The 23531-nt window shown below is 36.1% G+C and overlaps 2 protein-coding genes across 10 annotated transcripts in view; one reads left to right on the top strand and one right to left on the bottom strand.

Moving 5' to 3' along the window:
* The window catches only part of DNM1L (dynamin 1 like), a 46646-nt gene that overhangs the window by 8940 nt on the left and 14175 nt on the right, over positions 1-23531 (top strand). For 4 of the 8 annotated variants that reach the window (XM_080659836.1, XM_080659835.1, XM_080659832.1 and 1 more), the window contains exons 2-8: positions 9531-9678; positions 12607-12645; positions 14141-14187; positions 14807-14878; positions 18378-18464; positions 20075-20237; positions 22193-22313. In XM_080659836.1, the coding sequence (XP_080515962.1) occupies positions 9531-9678; positions 12607-12645; positions 14141-14187; positions 14807-14878; positions 18378-18464; positions 20075-20237; positions 22193-22313 (677 nt within the window). The remainder of the gene's footprint in view (positions 1-9530; positions 9679-12606; positions 12646-14140; positions 14188-14806; positions 14879-18377; positions 18465-20074; positions 20238-22192; positions 22314-23531) is intronic. The other 4 variants (XM_080659838.1, XM_080659837.1, XM_080659834.1 and 1 more) reach the window with 1 other exon arrangement.
* YARS2 (tyrosyl-tRNA synthetase 2) overlaps positions 6235-23531 on the bottom strand; it is a 49561-nt gene continuing 32264 nt past the window's right edge. The window contains exon 6 of one of the 2 annotated variants that reach the window (XM_080659840.1): positions 6235-6655. The gene's annotated coding sequence lies outside the window, so the exon portion shown is untranslated. Of the gene's footprint in view, positions 6656-9366; positions 9643-23531 lie in introns of those variants that run through there. The other variant, XM_080659839.1, reaches the window with a different exon arrangement.

Here is a 23531-nt window from a genome sequence, read left to right as displayed (position 1 = left end):
AAATTAACGTTTCTAAGGACATTCTGGGAAACATTTTATTTAAAATAAGTGAAGCAAATATTAAGGAAACCTTTTCTATATGTCTAAAATTATTATCACATAAAAAGTAAAAAAATTAAGAAAAGTACATCTTTATCTGTTATATTAATAGCAAAATAGAGTTGAGAAGCCTATAGTATAAAAGATGAAAAATAAGAACTTAGACATTAAAAGCTGAATCAGCATTGATCAATGGGGCATGAATAGATATTTACAACTCTCCATTCCCAACTGATGCTACTTGCCAGAGGGAAAGAGCTAAATATATGACAAAGACTTTTCAGTAAAAGGTTCCATCTCAGAATATAAATTCCAAACGCTATAAACGTCAATACAGTACAATTTGGAAGAAACTAAAAGATGAGACTGAGACAAGGCACACAAATCTTTAGCCCCTAAATACATAGGATATTGAATCAATTTTGGAAGTATGTGGAGATGAAAAAAGCAGAAGGTCACTCTATTTTCAGAATAAACCAGTTGTGACTTCTATATTGCAACTCCTGTACCCACTCACCTTCCTGGAAAGAGTGTAGACATTCACTGGGTATTTAAATCACCAGGGGAAAACAAGCACTGGTGTAACCAATTGTTGAGGGAGCTAACACCATTTGTAATAATAAAGTAAAAATTTGGGAGCCCAGAGACGTGTTTTGTTTGGTCTGTATGTGCTGATACACATTTTTTTTTTCCTTTTGAAAAATTGAGAGATAATTGACATGTTACATTAGACTTAGGTGTACATCATAATGATGTGTGTGTATATGTTGAAATGATCACCACTATAAATCTAGTGACCATCCAGCACAAATAATTGCAAATCTTTTTTATCTTATAATGAGAACTTTTAATATTTATTCTCTCAGCAACTTTGAAATATATAATACAGGATTATTATCTATAGCTATCTTGCTGTACATATGCTGTACATTACGTCTCCAGGACTTATTTTTTATAACTGGAAATGTTTACCTTTTGATTACCATTACCCATTTTATCCACCCCATGCCTCTAGCAACCACCAATGACTGTTTTTTGTTTTTAAATTTTTTATTTACTGATTTTAGAGAGAGAGAAGAGAGTAAGAGAGAGAAGCATCAATTTGTTGTTCCACTTATGCATTCATTGGTTGTTTCTTGTATGTATTCTGACTGGAGCATGGAACCCACAACCTTGGTGTATCAGGACAATGCTCTAACCAACTGAGCTACCCAGCCATGGCCTGTTTTTATTTATTTTTAAATAAGATTCTACATATAAGTAAGATCATATGTTATTTGTCTTTTTCTGTCTGACATTTCACTTAGCATAATGCCCTCAAGGTTCATCCCCATTGTCCCAATTTTTTTTCCTTTTTATGGCTGAATAATATTCTATTATATACTGTTCTTTTAAATTAATGTGTCAAGTTTCTTTGGACATCTTCCAGAAGTGGAATTGCTGGGTCATAAAGCAATTCCACTTTTAAGTTTTTGAGGTAACTCCATACTGTTTTCCAAAATGGCTGCACCAATCTGCATTCCCACCAACTGTGCACAAGAGTTCCCTATTCTCAACTTCTTGCCAACTCATGTTTGTTGATTTCTTGATAATAGCCATTCTGACAGGTGTGAGATTGTTTTAATGTGCATTTCTCTGATGATTAATGAAGATGAGCTTCCTTTCATATGTCTTTTGGCCATCAGCATGTCCTCTTTGAAGAAGTGTCTATTCAGGTCATTTATCCATTTCTTAATTAGATTGTTTTTTGTGTTGAGTTTTGTAAGTTCCTTATAAATGTTCATATTAATCTCTTAATCAGATGTGTCATTGACGAATCTGTTCTCCCATTCAGTGGTCTGTCTTCATTTTGTTGATTGTTTCCTTTGCTGTTCAAAAACTTTTTAGCTTGATGTACACCCATTTGTTTATTTTTTCTTTGATTTTCTTGCATGAGGAGATAGAAAAAATATTGCTACGAGAAATGTGTGAGATTTGACTGCCTATTTTTTCTTGTAAGATTTTTATGGTTTTGAATCTAACATTTAAGTCTTTAACCCATTTTGAGTTTATTCTTGTGTATGTTGTAAGAAGGTGGTCTAGTTTCATTATTTTGCACATATCTGTCCAATTTTCCCATCATCATTTATTGTACATACTCTCTTTACCCCATTGTATGTTCTTGCTTCCTTTGTAAAATCCTATCTAATAAAAGACTAATATGCAAATTGTCCATCACTCCACTACACCACAAGCCATGCCCACCAGCCAATCAGGAGAGAGTATGCAAATTAACCCAACCAAGATGGCTGTGGCCACAGAGCGAGCAGGAGGCTTGGGTTTCCACAGCAATGGAAGAAGCCAAGCTTTCCGCACACCCTGGCAGGTCCAGGACTCCACTCAAGGCTACAAAGTTTCAATTATAGAAGATAAATAAATCCCAGATACCAGGGCCTCTGCTTGGGTTGCTGGAGGGCATGGCCGGCCTGCAAACCACCACAGGCCCCTCGCCCAGGCTGCCCCATGCCCCAAGGGAACCCCCACCCTGATCCGGGACACCCTTCAGGGCAAACCAGCTGGCCCCCACCCGTACACCAGGCCTCTATTCTATCTAATAATAAAAGAGTAATGTGCAAAATGACCATCACTCCAACACACAAGATGGCTGCCCCCATGTGGACACAAGATGGCCACCACAAAATGGCCAGCACGGGAGGGCAGTTGGGAGGGACCAGGCCTACAAGGAAGGGCAGTTGGGGGCGATCAAGCCTGCAGGGGAGGGCAGTTAGGGGTGACCAGGCCAGCAGAGGAGGGAAGTTGGGGGCGACCGGGCCTGCAGGGAAGGGCAGTTGGGGGGGACCCAGGCCTGCAGGGGAGAGCCGTTGGGGGTGACCAGGCCTGCAGGGGAGGGCAGTTAGGGGTGACCAGGCCTGCAGGAGAGGGCAGTTATGGACAAACAGGCTGGCAGAGGAGCAGTTAGGCATCAATCAGGCTGGCAGGCAGAAGGGGTTAGGGGCAATCAGGAAGGCAGGCAGGTGAGCAGTTGGGAGCCAGCAGTCCTGGATTGTGAGAGGGATATCTGACTGCCTGTTTAGGTCCGATCCTGGTAGGATCGGGCCTAAACGGGCAGTCGGACATCCCTTGAGGGGTCCCAGATTGGAGAGGGTGCAGGCTGGCCTGAGGGACACCATCCCCCCAACCCCCCAACCCCCCAACCCCCCGTGCACGAATTTCGTGCACTGGGGCCTCTAGTATTGACTATAAAGTCCTGAGTTTATTTCTGGGCTCTGTATTCTGTTTCATTGATCTACTGTATATCTTTTTATTCCAGTACCATGCCATTTTGATTATAATGGCCTTTAGTGTAGTTTGATATCAAGTAGTGTGATTTTTCCCAACTTTATTCTTCTTTCTCAAGATTGCTGTGGCTATTTGGGATCTTTTTTCGTTTCACAGCTTTTTCTGGGGAAGACCGGGAGATGGGCATTTCTGTCCACTCTGCGCTGTGCTGGGGAGGGGGTATGGTGAGCCTGTGTGAGCCCTTTAAGGACTGTTTATCTGTTCACTACAGCCTTGTGGGTCTTATGGACACAATCTCTATTGGCTTTCAAAGGTGTAGATCAGGCGTCCTCAAACTACGGCCCGCGGGCGACATGCGGCCCGCCGAGGACATTTATCCGGCCCACCGGGTGCCGCTGCCTGTCCTGCTTAGCAGCCGACTCGTCCTGGGCCCGCAGTGCGCATAGGAATTTGTTCATAGTTTTTTTTTTAAACTATAGTCTGGCCCTCCAACGGTCTGAGGGACAGTGAACTGGCCCCCTGTTTAAAAAGTTTGAGGACCCCTGGTGTAGATCTTAGAAGTTGGGGTACCAGATGTGAAGCTCATACCTTTTGTTCCCAAGGAAGAATGTGGGTATTCTTAGTTTCCTCCATATTGTGGGTCACTGCACCTGGGGTGGGGTTTGTGGCAAAATCGTTTCAGCCTCTCCTACCCATTTCAGTGTAGGCTTTTGCCTTTTGCCCGATGTGTATCAGTCATTTTTTGAGTTTCAGAGGGAGTGGTTTGGTTGTAGCTGTAGATTTGGTGTGTCTGTGATAGGATTTGAGTTGAGGATATACTAGTGACCCGGTGCATGAATTCATGCACATTTAAAGGAAATTAATTGGAAGGTGGCCGGCGGGGTGGGACTGGGTGAGACGGACTGGACACACCCTGGAGCCAACCTCCCGCGGTCTCTCTCTGGCACCTGTGGAGTGAGCCGGGTCCCTCCAGCAGGTGGGGTCCCTTGGCCTGGCCTGCAGGGATCAGGTCGAAACCAGCTTTCCAACATCCCCTGAGAGGTCCCGGAGTGTGAGAGAGCACTCTGCAAAGTTGCTGTTGTACAGGGTGTGGAACGCAAACACAAGTGTGCAGTAAACCAGATTCGGGGCCGAGAGTGCCCCAGTGACAACATAACCCACGGCCGAAGGTGGAATTGTGCGGCCCCGCGAGGAATCGGGCTCCCTCTTCTCTGGTTTTGGGGTGCGTCACCTGAGAACCACCATTGCCAAGTCACTGCAGCTTGGCAGCTCCTGTGTTGAGTGTCTGCCCCCTGGTGGTCAGTGCGCATCATAGCGACCGGTTGGATGGTAGGAGGGACACTTAGCATATTAGCCTTTTATATATATAGATATTTTAAAAAATGTATTAGTTGCCAATGTTTAAAAATTGCTTGTGTGGGTAATTGAGTTTGTAAACCCTGTGTTAATTTGTCAGAGCTGCCATAAAAAATACCACACAGACTGGGGTAGCTTAAATAACAAAAATTTATTTTCTTACCATTTTGAAGGCTAGAAGTTCAACATCACGGTGTTGGCAGGTCCAGTTTCTTCTGAAGCCTCTCTTTTGCTTGCAAATGGCTGCCTTCTTACTGTGTCCTATGTGTGTTCAAATTTCCTCTTTGGTAAGGACAACTGTCAGGTTGAATTAGGACCTATCATAATGGCCTTATTTTAACCTAATCACCTCTTTAAAGGCCCTGTCGTAAAAAACATTTTGAGGTACACATTCTGAGGGGAGGGGGTTGATAGGGCTTTAATAAATGAATTCTGGAGTAATACAATTCAGTCCATAACAACCCGTCATTAAAAAAATCTAGTATGTAGATACAGAAAAATGTACAACTGAAAATCAGTAGCCATAAAGGAGGAGATAATCAGAATAACAAAATGCAGTCAATACAGAATTCAGGAGAGAACTTTAAAAAGTATTCTTTGTGAGATAAAGACCAGCACACACACAGTCTAGTAAAATTATTAGACATTCAAGGAAAAATAAAAATCTTTCAGACATGCAGGCATAAGTCACATACGTCATAAGGGAAGGAAAATCAGATTATTATACCTTTATACAGTAACAGTTTATGAGAGAAAACATGAGAGAATTTATGAGAGGACATAATTTAATATGGAATTCCATATTTAAGATAAGAAACATGAGCCCAAGATTTTACAAATATCCAAACTGAATTTTAAGTGTAAAAGTCACAAACTTTCAGTATGCTAAAACTTTTGTTCCCATCATCCTTTCCTGAGGAACCTTCTAGAGAACAAAGTTCAGGGACTCAGATAACTAGAGAGACATATGTAAGGACTGATTGTTAGTATTGCACATATAGTTAGACAACCAAGATGAAATGAGGGTTAAAAAAAAAAAAGTATGGTTTGTAAAGAGGTGGGAAGGAGAATGGAGAGATCATATTCAAAACATTTAAAAAACTATTTTCAGTAATCATATTGGCAGTGGTAGAATTGGTATTATTTGGAGACTGTGTGATGTGAAATAAAAAGCAAATGAGTAATTGTGTTATTCTAATTTGTCATAAACTGTGTCCTTGAGAATCACCATATCAGAATAGAAGACAGAGGATAGAGGTGACTCAGATTGGGGGATGTGTGTGTATAGGGTGGGCGGGGCAAGTGTTGGTAGCTCAGATAGAGAAAATAAGCTAAACATTTAACTCAAGCAATTTTAAAAAAGGAGACTAGGTAAATAATACATTTACACCAGAAGAAGAAGGAGGGGGAGAAGGTAAAAAGGAGGGGGGTAAGAAAGGGGGAAAGGGAAGGGGGAGGAGGAAATTAACAGTATTAAAAATTTACAAAATAAAAAAACCCAATAAAATGCACCTAAGCCATAAAAAAATTACAAAATGAAATCAATAAAATACAGATTTGACTAAATCAGTTTAATGGTCATTTAAAAAATTTGGTTAGAGAAAAAACAAAGACAAAATAAAATATTAGAAATAAGAAAAATGAATAATTTGTAACAACAATTTCTAAGCAGTTATGTCCATAACTTTAAAAGTCCAGGAGAATTAGATGATTTTTATGTACAGGTTTATCAAACATAAAGAACAGGACATTTCCATGTTGTTTAAGTTATTTCAAAGTACAGAAAAAAAGTGATGGAAAGCACCATTTTATTTAATGAGAGGGATAAACCTGGGTACCAAAACGTAGCAATATTAGTTATACTGCATAATCTTCAATGTGGACCTCCATATCCTGTTTTCTCTCATGAGAGACTTTTCTGGACAACATGAATGGGCCCCTATGTCCTCTGGCTTCTGATTGGATTTGGAAATGGAGAGCCCTGGCAAGAATTGGAGAAAGAAGGAGACTAAAGTTTGGGTATTTATTCCCCTGGCTCATTCCTGTATGTAGGTTCCATAGTCTGGCTTTCCCTCTTTTGAAAGTCCTATTCTTTGCAAGGGGGCCTTTGTTACTAGTCTGGGTTATTGCACTCAGCCTTTGAGAATCTCCTAAGCCTTATTGACAGCTTTGTAAATAGTCCACTTGTAAATAACCCTTCTTAAGTTAACGTAAGTGGGCCATCTGCTTTCTATAGACCCTTTCTGATTTAGGATCTTGCATTGGTAGAAAGTATGAAATTAAAAGAAGTACTACTTTTGGCTACTAAGAAAATATACAGTACAGAAAAACATTAATTACAAACTTAAGAAAAACAGAAAAATATAAACATTTAAAATATATACTACACAGGGTTTATTTAGTGTTTGATTTTCTACCGTTTATTAGAACAGTAAGTCCTCAGTGTCCTTGATAGGTTCTTCGATGTTAAAAAAAAAGACATAATGAACCCTGACTGGTTTGGCTCAGTGGATAGAGCGTCGGCCTGTGGACTGTAGGGTCCTGGGTTCAATTCCAGTCAGGGGCATGTGCCTTGGTTGTGGGCACATCCCCGGTGGGGGGTGTGCGGGAGGCAGCTGATCGATGTTTCTCTCTCATTGATGTTTCTGATTCTCTGTCCCTCTACCTTCCTCTCTGTAAAAAATCAATAAAAGGCCTAACCGGTTTGGCTCAGTGGATAGAGCGTCGGCCTGTGGATTGAAGGGTCCCAGGTTCGATTCCGGTCAAGGGCATGTACCTGGGTTGCGGGCACATCCCCAGTAGGGGGCATGCAGGAGGCAGCTGATCGATGTCTCTCTCTCATCGATGTTTCTAACTCTCTATCCCTCTCTCTTCCTCTCTGTAAAAAATCAATAAAATATATTAAAAAAAATCAATAAAAGTATATTAAAAAAATGACATAATGAAACCAATTTTACCATAGGCTAATTGATTTAAACAAGAGTAAGTTCCTGTGTTATCTCATCAATGTTATAATGAAACTAGGGGCCCGGTGCACGAAATTTGTGCACAGAGGGGAATCCCTCAGCCCAGCCTGCACCCTCTCCAATCCGGGACCCCTCAGACATCCCTCTCGCAATCCGGGACCACTGGCTCCTAACCACTTGCCTACCTGCCTGCCTGATGCCCCTAACAGCTCCCCTGCTGGCCTGATCACCTCCTAACTGAGCCTTGGGCCGCTGGGCAGCCGCCATTGGTGGCTTTTTTTTTTTTTTTTAAATATATATTTTATTGATTTTTTACAAAGAGGAAGGGAGAAAGATAGAGGGTTAGAAACATCGATGAGAGAGAAACATCAATCAGCTGCCTCCTGCACACCTCCTACTGGGGATGTGCCCGCAACCAAGGTACATGCCCTTGACCAGAATCGAACCTGGGACCTTTCAGTCCACAGGCCAACGCTCTATCCACTGAGCCAAACTGGTTTTGGCCATTGGTGGCTTTTCTGAGCCTCAGGCTGCCCCTGGGCGGCCATCCCCAGCATCCCTGAGCCTTGGGCTGGCCCTGGGTAGCGGCAGACACCATCCGCGGCTTGCCTGAGCCTCAGGCAGCCACTGCGGCTTTGTCCGGAAGGACATCTGGAAGATCTCCTGGTCTAATTAGCATATTACCCTTTTATAGTATAGATGCTGTTGAACAAAAAGACATTATTCAAGGACCTGATGTGTTGTATCTACGTTTTCTGAGTGTGATCATTAAATTGTGGTTATATAGAAGAATGCCCCTGTTCTTAAGAGAGATGCTTCAATATTTAGGGATGAAGTGTCATGATATATGTAACTGTCAAAGGGGACAGCAAAAGAAAAAGTATTTGTGTGCAAATAAGAGACAAAGTAAATGTGTCAATGTTCATAATTAGTGCATCTTTGTTAAGGTATATGGTATTCACTGCTTTTTATCTTGCAACTCCTTTGTGGCTTTGAAATGTTCAAAATAAGTTGGGGAAATATTAAAAACAGTAAAAAATGAAATACTTATATGGCTAAAGAGCTTTGTAAAACTAATAAAAAACAGATAAAATGCCAGCATTTGAACAAACAAATCACTGAAGGAGAAATACAGATAGCCCTTCACAAAATGATGCTTGACTTGAATAATGAAGTAATGCAAATTTAAATAAGCTGTCAGTGTTCATCTATAAAAGTAGCAAAGATAATGCTCAGTGCTGATGGGGATGTAATAAATTTAATGGAAAAATATAGCTTGGTGCCTGCCTTCGTGTGTTCAGCCTGGCAATATCTGTGATTGCTCAAAATGTGTATGATATTTAATCACAGCAATTTCATTAAAGTAAATTTAATGAGGTAATAGGAGAAGTGAGTAAGGTTATATATACAAATCATATACTTCGCAGCATGGTTAGTAGTAGCAAAAACCATTTAAATGTCCATCAGTTGGGGTTTGATTTTATATAAGTAGAATACATTTAACTATTAAACACAGTAGTTAATATATTGATATAAAATGGTATCTCTGATTATTATATAAAATATAAGGTTAGATAAAAATACATATAGTACTACCCCATTTAAAGTAAAATATCTACATATTATGGACATAATTTTATTTATACCAACATTTGGGAGACTGTCAGAAAAGTAGGGAAATTATGGGGAGTGAGACTTCTTTATTCTTTTTGTATTTTTTTATTTTAAAGAAGTAAACATCATATAATAGAAAATGTAACAATTTTCATTTAAAAGTCTTTGCAATCATTTAAAATAATTTTGTGTATGCTGCTGTGTTTATATAGTCTTACTGAGTTATAAATAAATCTGTTAAGGAACTCATTTTGCTCTTATGTATTCTGTTTTCAGAGCAGTGGAAAGAGCTCAGTGCTAGAGAGCCTAGTGGGGAGGGACCTGCTTCCCAGAGGCACTGGTATTGTCACCCGGAGACCTCTCATTCTGCAGCTAGTCCATGTTTCACCTGAAGATCAACGAAAAACAACAGGAGAAGAAAATGGTAAATTTTAGAATTGGAATAAGAATTATTATTATTTTGGGTCAAATCTTAAAGCCATGAATTGATTAGATAGGTAGAAATTAGTGGCTGTAGCAGAATCAGAAGTCCTGTGAAGAGAAGTGGTATGCACCTTTTCTCATGAAAAAGAAGAGTAATTTTTGTTGTTTTGAGGAGGATAATAAACTTGTTTGGAATAGTACCTTTTTGTTATTCAGCTTAGTAAACTGTTATTAATGCTGTTTAATGGAGGATTTAGTGAGAAACTCAGCAAACAGGAATTAGTTCTTTTAAAGAAAAAGTTTTTGTCTTGACTGTTTTAAACTTTTTTCCTAGTATTTAAAACGTTTTTGCTTTTTATACTTTGATTTAGAATTTAAGTAATTTAGATGGTAGTTTAAAGATTTTTATTTTAAATGACTTTGCTTTTTAGCATAGTAGTGTTATCTCACCTTCAGTTTTCTGATCTTACCAATGTGCCTGCTATGTTTGAATCTTTTGCCCTTCAATAAGATAATTATTTTTAGAAAGTTTTAATTTTTTAAATTATTTTTTTACTATCCTTCTCTTGCTAAGGTTTACCTATATTGCACATACTGTTTTGATTTTTTAGATCACCCTCCCCCAAATAGTAAATTTGGATTACTAAGAGAAGAAAATATGCACTGTCCTTTATTACACTTCTTTGATTAAACTGAATATTTAAGAAATGCTGTCTATGTCCATCAGCAGATTTTAAATTACTTATTAAATATGTATCCTATATTAATCATTTATATTAGTGAACTTTGGAATGTTTGATGAGAGTAATATATTTAACCTTCCTTTTTTAGTTCAGTGTTTGGTTCAGACTGTTAAATTCTGAAAGTCTGTAAAGTAGCTCTAATTATTAAATGACATTTGCAGCAGAGCACCATGTTTGTTGCTCATCTGCAGACATCTGTTTTCAGGGCAATTTCTTTCTACTTCCTGTATCTGATCTAAGATGATAGTATTGATGAAATTGAAGTTACTTTAATTTCTGTATCTGAATTTTTTTTCTTTACTTATTATAGGAACTTGGTGGTGGTAGCTTGGCCCTCACCCCCCAGGGAAACAGAGTCCTGTCATGAACATTTATAATGACTGTAGGAAATAAATCACTGACGCAAGTTAATGAAGTTACAGATATTAACAGTAATTTTTTTGGGATAGACTGCCTAAGGATATGTAGGAGCCTTTTAATTATATTAGGTAGCTTCTTGGTATATTATTCATTACTTTGCATTTCTATATATTTTTATTGAAATTCTGGACCTGAATTTAATCATTTTGCACTCATTTATGGTCTAGTTTCAAATATATAGAATAACACTTTAAAATTTTATTTCTACTAACTTGTTAAATCAAATTTGCCAAATACCTTAAACTAAAACTTTAATGTACTATATGGCATTCATTAAATGTCTTTCTTTTAACTTTCTTTAGTCACCTAGAAAAAGGCAGATGATAAACCTGTCTCTCAGAAACCATTTGCTGATGTGGCAGTGTTTCTAGAAAAGAGTGTGCATTTCAGCTATAGAAGTGTTAGTTTCTCACTCTTTGCTTGTATGTCCACTGTTTTGTTGATGTCTCTTCTTGGTGGTTGGCCAGTAAATCTGCATATCTGTATCTGCATATACATATATTTTCCAAGCTTAGTGCTTATTTTTTTATATAAGAAGATAAAACCTCACTTAAAATGACAACTCAGCTACCCAGAACACGAAATAGATTTCATAAATTTTGAGTACTAAATTTCATGTGTCTTATTAATATTAGGATAGTTCTTTAGTTTCTCCTCAGAGCCTCTTTATCCTCAGGATAAACAATTTTATCTAGTCATAAACCATTCTAACTAACCCAGAGGATATTAGAAAGAATGACGCAGAAAAACAGTCAGCCAGAGGAGTATGAACCACTGACAGCCTGACAGAGAGGAGAAAGGGAGGAAAACATAATCAGAAGAACTTCAAAAGAGGAAAAAAGTATCTTACCATTTTATTTTGTACAGAGATTTATAGCCTCAGAGGGATTTGTTATGTAATAAAGTCTGAAGTTATCAATAAGAGTTAAATTTAGGAGGAACAATATAATCCATTTTAGATAGAGGTCAGCAAAGCTGGCTTAAACAAAATTTTAATGTTTGATATGTATAATTTAATTATCAGGAAAATTTACTTAACATGAAATCCTTCATTCTGACAATTACATAGGATAACTGATGTGTCAGTATATAGATTTATAGTATTTTTCAGCTTGTCCCCCACTTCTGCCAGTGTAAAAGAATTTTCTGATAAAATCTTAATAAAAACAAAATTAAACTGTAAGAAAAAAATCATGCTTTCCCGAAGAAGATTTCCTTTTAGACAAAATCCAAAAGTAACACGCTGATTGAAGACCAAATTGTTTTTGTGGTATTCTGTTAAATTCAATATACATTTCAAAGAATCCCTTATAAAGCTCAATCTTAATGAATATATACAAGCATATTTACTTGCTCTTAAGGTTTTGAAAGATGTGTTTGGTATGTTTTATAGATTCTTTTTGACCAGGCAATTTATTTTTTTTCTATAGTCAGTTATCAAATATCTAAGGCAAAATTTTGTACAGTAAATTATTTTTAATCCATTTATGTTAGAATTGGAAACCAGAAGTGACATAATTAGTTGTAATGGAAAATAAAAATAAATTATGGCATACAACATGTTCATTTATATCACTTAAAATATTATATACACCCCTCTAACTAGAATTAATTATACTGAAAATTATATAGTTGTAAATTTTGAATAATTGAATGCTACGAGAATTTGAAATATATTCAGGTTCCTGCACATTTTTAAAAAAGGTTTAAAATATTAGGGATAAGCACTAAACTTACCATTCTGTGCTGTTTCTCTTTAACTGCAGACCCTGCTACATGGAAAAACTCAAGACACCTTTCTAAAGGTTTCCTTTATCCATTTGTTTTTGGCCCTTCTTTTTCTATTATGCCTGCATGTGTGCTTATGTACTCTTACAGGCTGTGTGCATTTTTTTTCTTCCGTTTTTATTTGCTTATCCACATTGATTGTTGCAGGTTTTAGTGGATCTTGTTACTTTTGGCATTTTATCAGATTGAAGGCTTTTTTTTTTTTTTTTTTTTATGGTGAATGCATTGCATTTTTAATTTAAAAAACATGCTTGTGAAGCCAGGCCTTTATAATATAAGGTAAATTCAAAACACCCTTTTGGTATGTAGTACCTGCCTCTGTGAGTTGTGTTCACCTAGATTACTCCAGTCCTCCAATGAGACTTCTTGGAAGAAGGTACTAAGCTTCAAGTAGGTGAGCATTTTACTTGTAAAAAGGATCCAGTTTTATTTACCTTTATTTCACCAAAGAATTGATCCACTTTTCCCTCAATAAATATTTATTTAAAGATCTTAAGGTCATTTTTATTTTGATTTCAGGTGGCTGATATGCATTATTCATAAACTCAGTCATTAGCATTTAAAACTCTGAATTTGGCAAAGCATAATAGCTGTGCTTGGGAGAGGTAAAGTTAGTTTACCTTTTTACAATTAAACATTTCTAGCTTCTTGGGAGACATAAAGCAAAACATGCTAAGTTTTAGACCACTCAAACAGTACCTACAGTGAATATATTTTCCTTTTTTTTTAAAGCAAGTGTAGGAGAAACAGACTTATTATTGGAAAGTAATGGAGTGGAGCAACTCCATACAATGCATATGCTGGGGTGCCCCCTTTCCCCTCTATTTCATTTCTTTCCTACTTTCAAGCCTAGAAATGTAGTCTTGGCTCTGAAGGGAAAAATTCACATTGAAAGTGCATATAAATTTTTACACAATAGTTTCATACTCCTGAGAGAGTTCTTTATAGGAAGAACAAATTGTGACTTTATAGGTAACCAATGGGAAGCTAAGTTAAAAACAAACAAACAAACAAAAAAAACAGGTTGAAAAGTTAGCTGTTTCATTCACATATTGCAAATTTTTACCCTAAGTTATTTGTGTAAATCTATTATATATGCTTTTTTGCATTACTCAGTAAGATTCTTAATTTTTCTTCTTTCAAGCCATTAGCTTAATTGAGTACTTTGATTGGGTAACCTACTTTAATGTGTAAGATATTTAAAAATAAAGAATGTACTTTTTACTATAATATAAAATGTGAAGAAAAGTGAACAATTTTTTTCATAAAATATAGATTTCAAATGGTGGGATGACCTGTGAGCCACTGTATCTGAAATTAGTCATGTTTTTGAAATACATGATACCGTTTTTAAAATGTGAAAGGATAATTCAGCAGATCCTAAAGTACTCGTGAAACTGCAGTTAGTGGCAAAATAGGAACCAGTAATATTGTGTTGCGTTTTTGGATTCCTAAATAAAGATAAAAAGTAATTTCCATAGTTTCCAATAAATGGAGCTTTTCTTTTTCCAGGAGTTGAAGCAGAGGAGTGGGGTAAATTTCTTCACACCAAAAATAAGGTAATGACAAAAGAGTATCATGAAGAAATAACATGCTGAAAAATTTTTTTGTACAAGTAGTTGATAATTTAGTTTCTTATCATTGGCATTGTGGCATGTTACGTTGAAGAAGCTGTTGCTTGTAAAATAAAGCTTATCTTAGTAACATTTCTAATCAGAGTAGTTCATTTGAAAAACACTAGTTGAACCCTATTCTCTAATTTAGAGATTCCTTTAAAAATTTTTTAAAAATGATAGTTGATATACAAAATTTTATTAGTTTCAGGCATGCAATATAGTGATTAGACATCTGTATACCTTATGAAGGGATCACCACAATCAGTCTAGTACCCATCTGGCACAAACATAACTATTAAAATATTATTGCCTATATTCCCTATGCTGTACTTTATATCCCTGTGACTATTTTTATATGGAGATTCTTAACTGTTGTGGAATCAGGGAGCCTTGAAAATCTCAACTATGACTCCTTGACTCAGAAAAATGTATGTATATATTAGAATTTGTTTACTAATTCTCTAAAGCAGATCTGTAAACATCTTGAAATTTATCAACCCCCCACTTAAGAACTTTTAATCTTATTTTGAAAGTCATGCTTTTTTGTTTCAATAATTTTTAGCTTTACACGGATTTTGATGAAATTCGACAAGAAATTGAGAATGAAACAGAGAGAATTTCAGGAAATAATAAGGTAGGTATCTTTTAGAGCTGGAAAGTATAAACATTAGTAAATCTTATCATTCAGAGTATTTTGTATATAATGTGTGGTGAGCATTGTAAATTCATAATCCTGGTCTTTGATACTAATGGAGTATTTTCATAAATATATTAAAACTACTTAAAATCCCTTTTGTTTCTTAGAGCTTTTATATAGTCAGGTATTTCATTTAGATGTTTATTCTTGATTTTGTGATGTACATACCACTTTATTTTTTATTTATTTATTTATTTTTAAATATATTTTATTGATATTTTACAGAGAGGAAGGGAGAGGGATAGAGAGCTAGAAACATCAATGAGAGAGAAACATAGATCAGCTGCCTCCTGCACACCCCCCACTTGGGGATGTGCCCGCAACCAAGGTACATGCCCTTGACCGGAATCGAACCCGGGACCCTTCAGTCCGCAGGCTGACACTCTATCCACTGAGCCAAACCGGTTTCGGCCATACCACTTTATTATATAATTTTTCCATTTAATACTGCTACAATAAGTTATCTTTTTCTGATAGTTTGATTGTACTTTAATTCAGGAAGCATTGTATAACTTATGAGATATATTTATTTAAATTTTCCCTGTATTGATTTTTAGGGGGGGAGAGAGAGAGATAGAAACATCATCTATTTGCCGAAACCAGTTTGGCTCAGGGGATAGAGCGTCGGCCTGCGGACTGAAGGGTCCCGGGTTCAATTCCGGTCAAGGGCATGTACCTTGGTTGCGGGCACATCCCCAGTGGGAGGTGTGCAGGAGGCAGCTGATCGATGTTTCTCTCTCATCGATGTTTCTAGCTCTCTATCCCGCTCCCTTCCTCTCTGTAAAATATCAATAAAATAATAAAAAAAAAAAAAATGAAAGAAACATCATATATCGGCTCCTACACATCCTCTATTGAGGATTGAGCCCGCATCCTGGGCCTGTGCCCTGACTAGGAATCGAACCAGTGACCTCTTTGTGCCTGGGTTGATGCTCAATGTCTGAGCCACGTCGGTTGGGCGAGATACATATATTTTAAAGAGCTCTTTTTTCTTATTCTTGAGTAAGGCTGGATTTGCTTAATGCAAAGAGATAAATATTTTTATTTCAGTGAATATGAAAAGTACAGTTGACCCTTGAACAATGGTGGGATTAGTGGAAAATCCTGGCACTCTGCATATTCTGATTCCCAACCATGGAGCTGACCCTTGAAAAACATGGGTTTTAACTGTACAGGTCAGTTGAAAAAAAATCCACATGTAAGTGGAACCAGTTCAAACCCGTGTTGTTCCAGAGTCAATTGTAATGTTAGCAACTGAATATTTTCTGATTTTCTAAGATTGAGAGAGTTTAAGATAAATTAGGTGTCTAAGATATCATTAATCTTGACACTAGACACTATCAAACTGCCTCCTTAAATGATTCTGTTTCTCTCCTTTTTTCTATTTCCTTTCTCTCTTTTCCCTTCCTTTTTATTTTTACCTCCATTCTTATAAATACCCAGATGCACATTTAATCTTATAAGTGGGCTCTAGCCTAGTACTAATATTCAACAAATATTTATTGAGCCCTTTTACTTGCCAGATACTGTGCTGGAGAGGCTATTTCCTGACAGAAAGGCATTTTTGGAGCCACGTTAATTTTTCATGCTTATGCAGGCTATTTGTCTGTGTTTTAATGATTGACTCAGCTTTGTTTCTTATTGAACTCTAGGCTGGTAATCTTTGAGTTACTGCTACTGCTGCCATCTGTTCCTGAATTTCTAATAATTGTATAGAAGGCAGAAGAAGTAAGGGGAAACTAATTTAGCTTGTCCTCAGTCCTTTAATTATATCGGGGATAATTTTGCTTTTGGGATATTAATGATAACACCAGTCTGAATTACCTTTCCTGAGATTCCCATGGATTTACTGAACTCAGGAATTGGTGGTAATTTTACATAGTACTAGAATGTAGAGTGGATGTGATTGGTGATTCAAAAAATAAAGTTTTTAGTTGTACTAAACTGTATGTCCTGAGGGATCTAGTCCATATACATACAAGATGAGTAATTTATGGTGGGAACATGATAGACTTCCTTGCAGGTTTTCTCATCCAGTGTCCAAAAGATGAGAAGTCCCCTACCTTCAAATCTATGGAAAATCATTTCTAAATCATATTTATAATAAAGTAAATGATACTTTGATTTAAATAAGTAGTTTTATATGTGAAAATAGCTAAATGGTCTATATGTCCAAAATAATGCCTTGAAGGATTTAAAGTATCTGTGAGATTAGAGTTGTAAAAGCTTTTAGAAAAAGCTTTGTGTTGGACATGATACCACACAAAGAAGTATGCAAAAAAGTTAAGTATACCCAATATCAACATGTAATGACTTTGGAGTATTTAAAAACAGAAAAGTAGCCCAGCCAGTGTGGTTCAGTGGTTGAGTGTGAACCCATGAACCAAGAGGTCACCAGTCAGTTCCTGGTCAGGGCACATGTCCAGGTTTTGGTCTCAATCCCCAGTAGGAGGGGGTATGCAGGAGGCAGCCCATTGATGATGTTTCTCATCAACATTTCTATCTATCCCTCTCCCTTCCTTTCTCTAAAATACCAGTAATAACATATTTAAAAAAATAAAAATAGCAAAGTAGTTCAGAGTAATCTAATATAGTAAATGTAATTATACAGAGAATTCAGAGTAAATGTAATTGTACAGAGAATTCAGAGTAAAGGATGTTCCAAAAAAGCTCTCTGGGAAATTGGAATTTTCAGTGGGAAGGATATATTAAGATGGATAAATAGATGAGAGCATATTTTAAAGGATAAAGAAGGACGTGTAAAAAGACAAGTTACGAACGTTTTATAAGTGTCGTTTTACATATAGCTAACTCAACGCTAAAACTTGTAAAGGGCCAGTGGTGAAGAATCTGTGTAATAATCATACTAAAGAGAAGAGAAAATATGGCTGTCTCACACTATCCAGATTTTTAGTATTTGAATTCGGGTATCTGGAGATCCAGAAAAATTTTCTGAGGATTCTCTTCCAATATATACTCTTGTCACTTAATATTTAAAGATTAGGAACCAAATTGATTTGGATAACTTGTTACCTAACAACTCGCTTTCTGAGCTCAAGAACCTCATAAATTTGGATAGTGATATGTTATTCTTTTGTTCAGCACCAAGTCTATTGAACATATTTAAGAAATGGTATCTGCCTAGAATCAAGAGAAAAGAATATAAGTATAATGGAAATAAATTGTGGGCATTATTGGTATAGGAGTTGAGATAGGATTATAATATACTTTATGTCTGGTTGGCTCCCTTATAACTTTCCAATGTATTTCATCAGGTTTTGATTATTGAAATGTTTTAGGTTTAGGGATCATGGTTTAATTCATATTTAAAAGCATCTAATGTTTGTCTACATGAAATGAGGTTTACTTGAACATATTATATTTCATTGAAATTTCAATGTGATTTTAATATGAGATTTTAAAACTTATTTTTTAGGGAGTAAGCCCTGAACCAATTCATCTTAAGATTTTTTCACCCAACGTTGTCAATCTGACACTTGTGGATTTGCCAGGAATGACCAAGGTAAAGAATAGTTGTTACTCATTGTGGACTTGGTCATGTTTATTTCACTTGAACAAATGCGTTTTTCCTTAACCCCCATATGAAAATAACCAACTTTTTTTTTTTTTTTAATCAACTTGATCTATTAGCAGCATTTGATATAGTTGAGCCCTTCTTTCTCCTTAAGAACACTCTTGACTTGGCTTCCAGGATACCACAGTCTACAGCCTTACTTCACTGGTCACTCCTTAAAGTCTCTTATGCTGGTTTCTTATCTCCCCAATGTCTTAACTAGAGAGTGTCCCAGAGCTCAGTTTTTAGACCTCTTGTCAAGGGAGTACACAGCCTCTTGATGATTTCATCCAATATTATAGCTTTAAATACATTAATACCTGTAAGCTGACAGTAGTCAAGTAGATCCAGACTTGTATATCCATCTCCAGAATTACATATTCAACTCTCTACTTGACATATACACTTTATAGTCTAATAGGCTTTTTAATCTTGTGTTTAATACCAAATTTCTGACCCATTCCTCAATCTGACTTGATCCCTCTGTAATCTTCCTCATTTCAATGAATGGCAACTTTTTTTTTAACAGTTGCTTAGCCAAAATGTTTGTAGTAATCCTTATCACTCATTCCACTCTGTACTTCCTGTCAGCAAATCATCTTGGCTCTCCTTACTTTTAAAATATATCCAGAACTCTGTGTTACCATGTGTTACATAGCTACCATCCTGATCTAGTCACTATCATCTCGGCTAGATTACTGCGATAGCCTCCTAGTAGGTCTTCCTCATAATCTTTCTTAACTAAGCAGCCAGAGTGATGCTATTAAAGTGAAAGTTATATTGTGTCATTACTTGGCTTAAAATCTCTCCAGTGGCTTCCAGTTTCACTCAGAGTAAAGCCTAAGTTCTTAGAGATCTAAAGTATCTATTTGATCTGTCCCTGTTACTCTACTCCTGACTCCTGCTCCAATCTTCTACCCTTTATTTAAAGTTCACACTGCTGGAATATTCTTCCCTAGATACCTATATGTACCTCTCTTATCTCCTTCAGTTTCTGCTTTTTCTCTCAAATACCTGTAAGCTGACATTATCTGAGTGAGGTCTTCCCTGATTACTCTTATTTAAAAACACAATACAGTTTAGGTAAAAGTATAACCTTGTTTAATCATTCTGTTCTGCTTTATTTCTTCCATAGCCCTACCACTACCTAAATGTTATATTTGTTTTTTATTATCTGCTTTTCACCACTAAAATGTAAGCTCTTTGAAGGCAGGAATTTTTGTCTTTTTTTTTTTTTATTCATGACTGTGCCATAACCTGGTATGTTGAACAGTGTTTGAAATACAGTAGGCTGCCAATAAGTACTTGCTAATTGAAGGAATGAATTTGTCTCTAGGTAATTAACACTGACCAATCTTTAACATGGTAAACTTGATATTTGCAAGTTTCATTTTGAGACTTTCACATATTACCAAATTCATATATACCACTGTAGTATATAATTTCTTTTTAACTACCTGTAAATGGAGTAATTCCTATAATCTCTGGATTAAATAAATGGGGGGAAAAGCTGAGTCAGTTTTTATTACTAGCTTCTTGCTCATCTCTGTTTGGTTCAGGTGCCTGTAGGTGATCAACCTAAAGATATTGAGCTTCAAATCAGAGAGCTCATTCTTCGATTCATCAGTAATCCAAATTCCATTATCCTCGCTGTCACTGCTGCTAATACAGATATGGCAACATCAGAGGCACTTAAAATTTCAAGAGAGGTAGATCCAGATGGTAAGGACAGATGTTAATATTTATTGAAACGCTCGGTTAACAGTGGTAAATCTATTTACTTTTAAGAAAGAACTTTTTATTTTTAAAAGGAATAGCTCTAGCTGCTAATACAGTATTTTTTAAAAAATGCTTTCCTATTTTGCTATAGTTTCAGATAGAAATTCTGATGGAAAATATGTTTTACTGGATAAATTGCCGTATAAGCTAGGCAAAAATACTTCACCATAATGTCCATATTTATAGTTACCTAATGACTTAAAAATAATAAGATGGCTTTGCAAAAAGTTTCTTGTTTTGTGTAAATAAAATGACTTGGGTTTTTGAATAGCTGACTTCTAAGAATAATTAACTCTCATAGTAGATAATTGTTGCAGATTATTATATTTTAGTAGATAATTATGATATCTACATTCTTCAGTGGTACAAAACATTTAGATGTGTTCAAGGAAGAGGCGATCCTTAAAAATAAAGGTAAAATTCTTTTATGAAGCATTCATATCCCCAAGGCTTAGTTTATACTCAGGGTCAGTGTATGCTACTTCGCTAATGCTTTAGTGTGCATTGCTTAGTATATATAAAATGCCAGCTTGCAAGAATATAGTTATTATTACTGCTAATAAATACTGTATATGGTTTGCTTCATACAAGAGACTTCTTTTTTTGAGTATTTGTAGGATCAGTGGCCTCTGTCATGTTTCTTTTTTTCCTTCTCTGAAGAAAAATTTCATATAAAAATTGGATAAGAAATGTTAGTGCTAAGACTATCAATTAAAATGCCCATAAACAGGGTTATTAGATTTTTTTCATTATTTCAGGTTTTTAAGGAACTTATTTACTATATGAGTAATTAATATTCAGTTCAGATTAAAAGATAAAACTATCCCAAGAGATTTAAGTTTTATTTATAGTAAACTGTTAAGCATTTTATATGCATTAATTCTAATTTAAACAGAACTTGAGCCATAAATATAAAAAATGATATCTGCCATTCCACTCCTAGGTAATTACCCATGTTTAATGAAAACTCATGTTCATATAAAAAACCTGTTTGCAAATATTTATAGTAGCTTTGTTTGTAATTTTCTAAAACTGGAAACAACTCAGATGTTTCTCAAATGAAGAATGAATAATCAAACCATAGTATAGTATAGCCATATAGTACATTCATCAATAAAAGGTGATGAGCAATTGATAAATGCAACAATGTGGATGACTCTCAGATGCATTACGCCAAGTGAAAGAAGCCAGATTCAAAAGGTTATGTATATGATTCCATTTACATGACATTCTGGAAAAGGCAAAAACTAGGATGAAAAATGGGTTTGATTGGGTAGTACAAGGAAAATTTGGGGGTATTGGAACCGTTTGTCTCTTGAGGTGGCAGTGATGTAACTCTTTGCATTTGTCAAAACTCAGAGAACTGGCTCTAGCCGATTTGGCTAAGTGGATAGAGCATTGGCCTGTGGACCGAAGGGTCCCGGGTTCGATTCCAGTCAAGGGCACCAACCTTGGTTGGGTTGCAGGCTCCTCCCCGGCCTGGGCCCTGTCCAGGGAGTGTGCAGGAGGCAACCAATTGATGTTTTTCTCTCACATAGATCTTTGCATCTCTTTCACTCTTTGTAAAAATCAAGGAAAAACGTCCTTGGGTGAGGATTAAAAACAAAACAAACTCATAGAACTGTACACCAGCAATGTGTGAATTTTAAACAAATTTTAAAATGCTTATTAAAAAGTTAACCCTGGGAGCGAAAGTTTTTTTATGTGAAAGTAAAAAAATTAGACATGATGATTAAAATTAGATTTAAAAGCATTTGTAAGCAAAGATTAGAAAAGCATCATCAAAATGATGACAAGAGGTAATGTTCAGTGGGATTATAGATGGTGATTTTCTTGATTGATTCTTAAAAGCTTTATTTAATGAGTCTTTCTTTTCTTTTCTTTTTTGCATTTACCAGGTCGCAGAACTCTAGCTGTAATCACTAAACTTGATCTCATGGATGCGGGTACTGATGCCATGGATGTATTAATGGGAAGGGTTATACCAGTCAAACTTGGAATAATTGGAGTAGTTAACAGGTTAGCAATCAAGCATGGGATAAGAATTGCAGCATTCTCATTTCAGAGCAAATCTGAATTTTTAAAATCAGTCTGACATGTGACAGTGTCCCTATTTTCCTTTTTTTTTTTTTTTTTTTTTTTTTACTATAATCTTGTTTTTGCTAAAGAATGCATTGCTTTAAAGGGAGAAAAGATTCATGAAAGCCTTCTGCAGACAAAAGGTTTCAAAGTAAGCAGTGCCACAAAATGGAAGGAAATTTAATAGGTAGGCTTGAAATACTCTAGCCTGTTATGTATGAAGAGAGCACTGGATAAGAGGCGAAAAGGTATTATATAATATGTACCCGATCTAGAAGGAATTTTTAAGGTGGTAGGATTTTAATATATTGGTTTGATCCCTAGCAGTAGTGATTCTATGTAATTGCCAGGATGTGACAGAAATTTTATTAAATGTATCCTAATGACAAATTGCTGGTGTTAAAAATTGTGGAAAGGGTGTCTAATTATATTTTAGATACTCTACTGTGATCAATTTGCAAATGCTATCGATTTGAACCCTTCCTTACAACATCCTTGCAGTAGGAGTTGATGTGTATTTTATAATCAGAAAACTCAATACCAAAGCCACATGGCGGTGAAAGCAGAGCCAGATTCAGGTGAAGATCCCTCTTAGCCCAAAGCCTTTATAAAATCAGAAGCACTGAAATTATATTGTCCACAGAGTAGATATAACATGGGTTTAAATGACATCTAACATCTTTGGGTCTCAGACCTTTTAAAATTAAAATGTTTTCAGTAAGTGATATCTAAGATCCTTTACAGTCTGCTTCTATTCATATGTCCTACGTCAACCCTACTCCAACTTTCTTTTTTAATTCTCAACAATTTCTCTTTTCAGGCAAGCAGGTGGTATCACACTGTTGTATTTGTAGGTGACTGCTGTTCAAGTTAACTTAATTATTTTTTCATAGAAATTAGTTGCCTGTCCATGGGCAAAATATACAGTTGATTAAGACACACATTTTTTCACCTGTTTTTCCCTTTAACTTAAGAGTACTGCTTTTGACTGTAGTTATATGTAATGAGGAGGCCTAAACTATTTAGGCTTTACTTATAAGTCACATGGTTTGAATCTTGGCTGAACTATTTAATATGTGACCTTTGGTAAGTTGGTTAATCTTCCTGAGCTTCAGTTCCTTTGTGGATAATACCACACAGAATTATTGTGAGAATTAA

Source organism: Plecotus auritus, assembly GCF_963455305.1.
Source record: "Plecotus auritus genome assembly, chromosome: 3".
Classification (NCBI taxonomy): domain Eukaryota; kingdom Metazoa; phylum Chordata; class Mammalia; order Chiroptera; family Vespertilionidae; genus Plecotus; species Plecotus auritus.
This window is presented reverse-complemented; position numbering and strand designations above follow the sequence as displayed.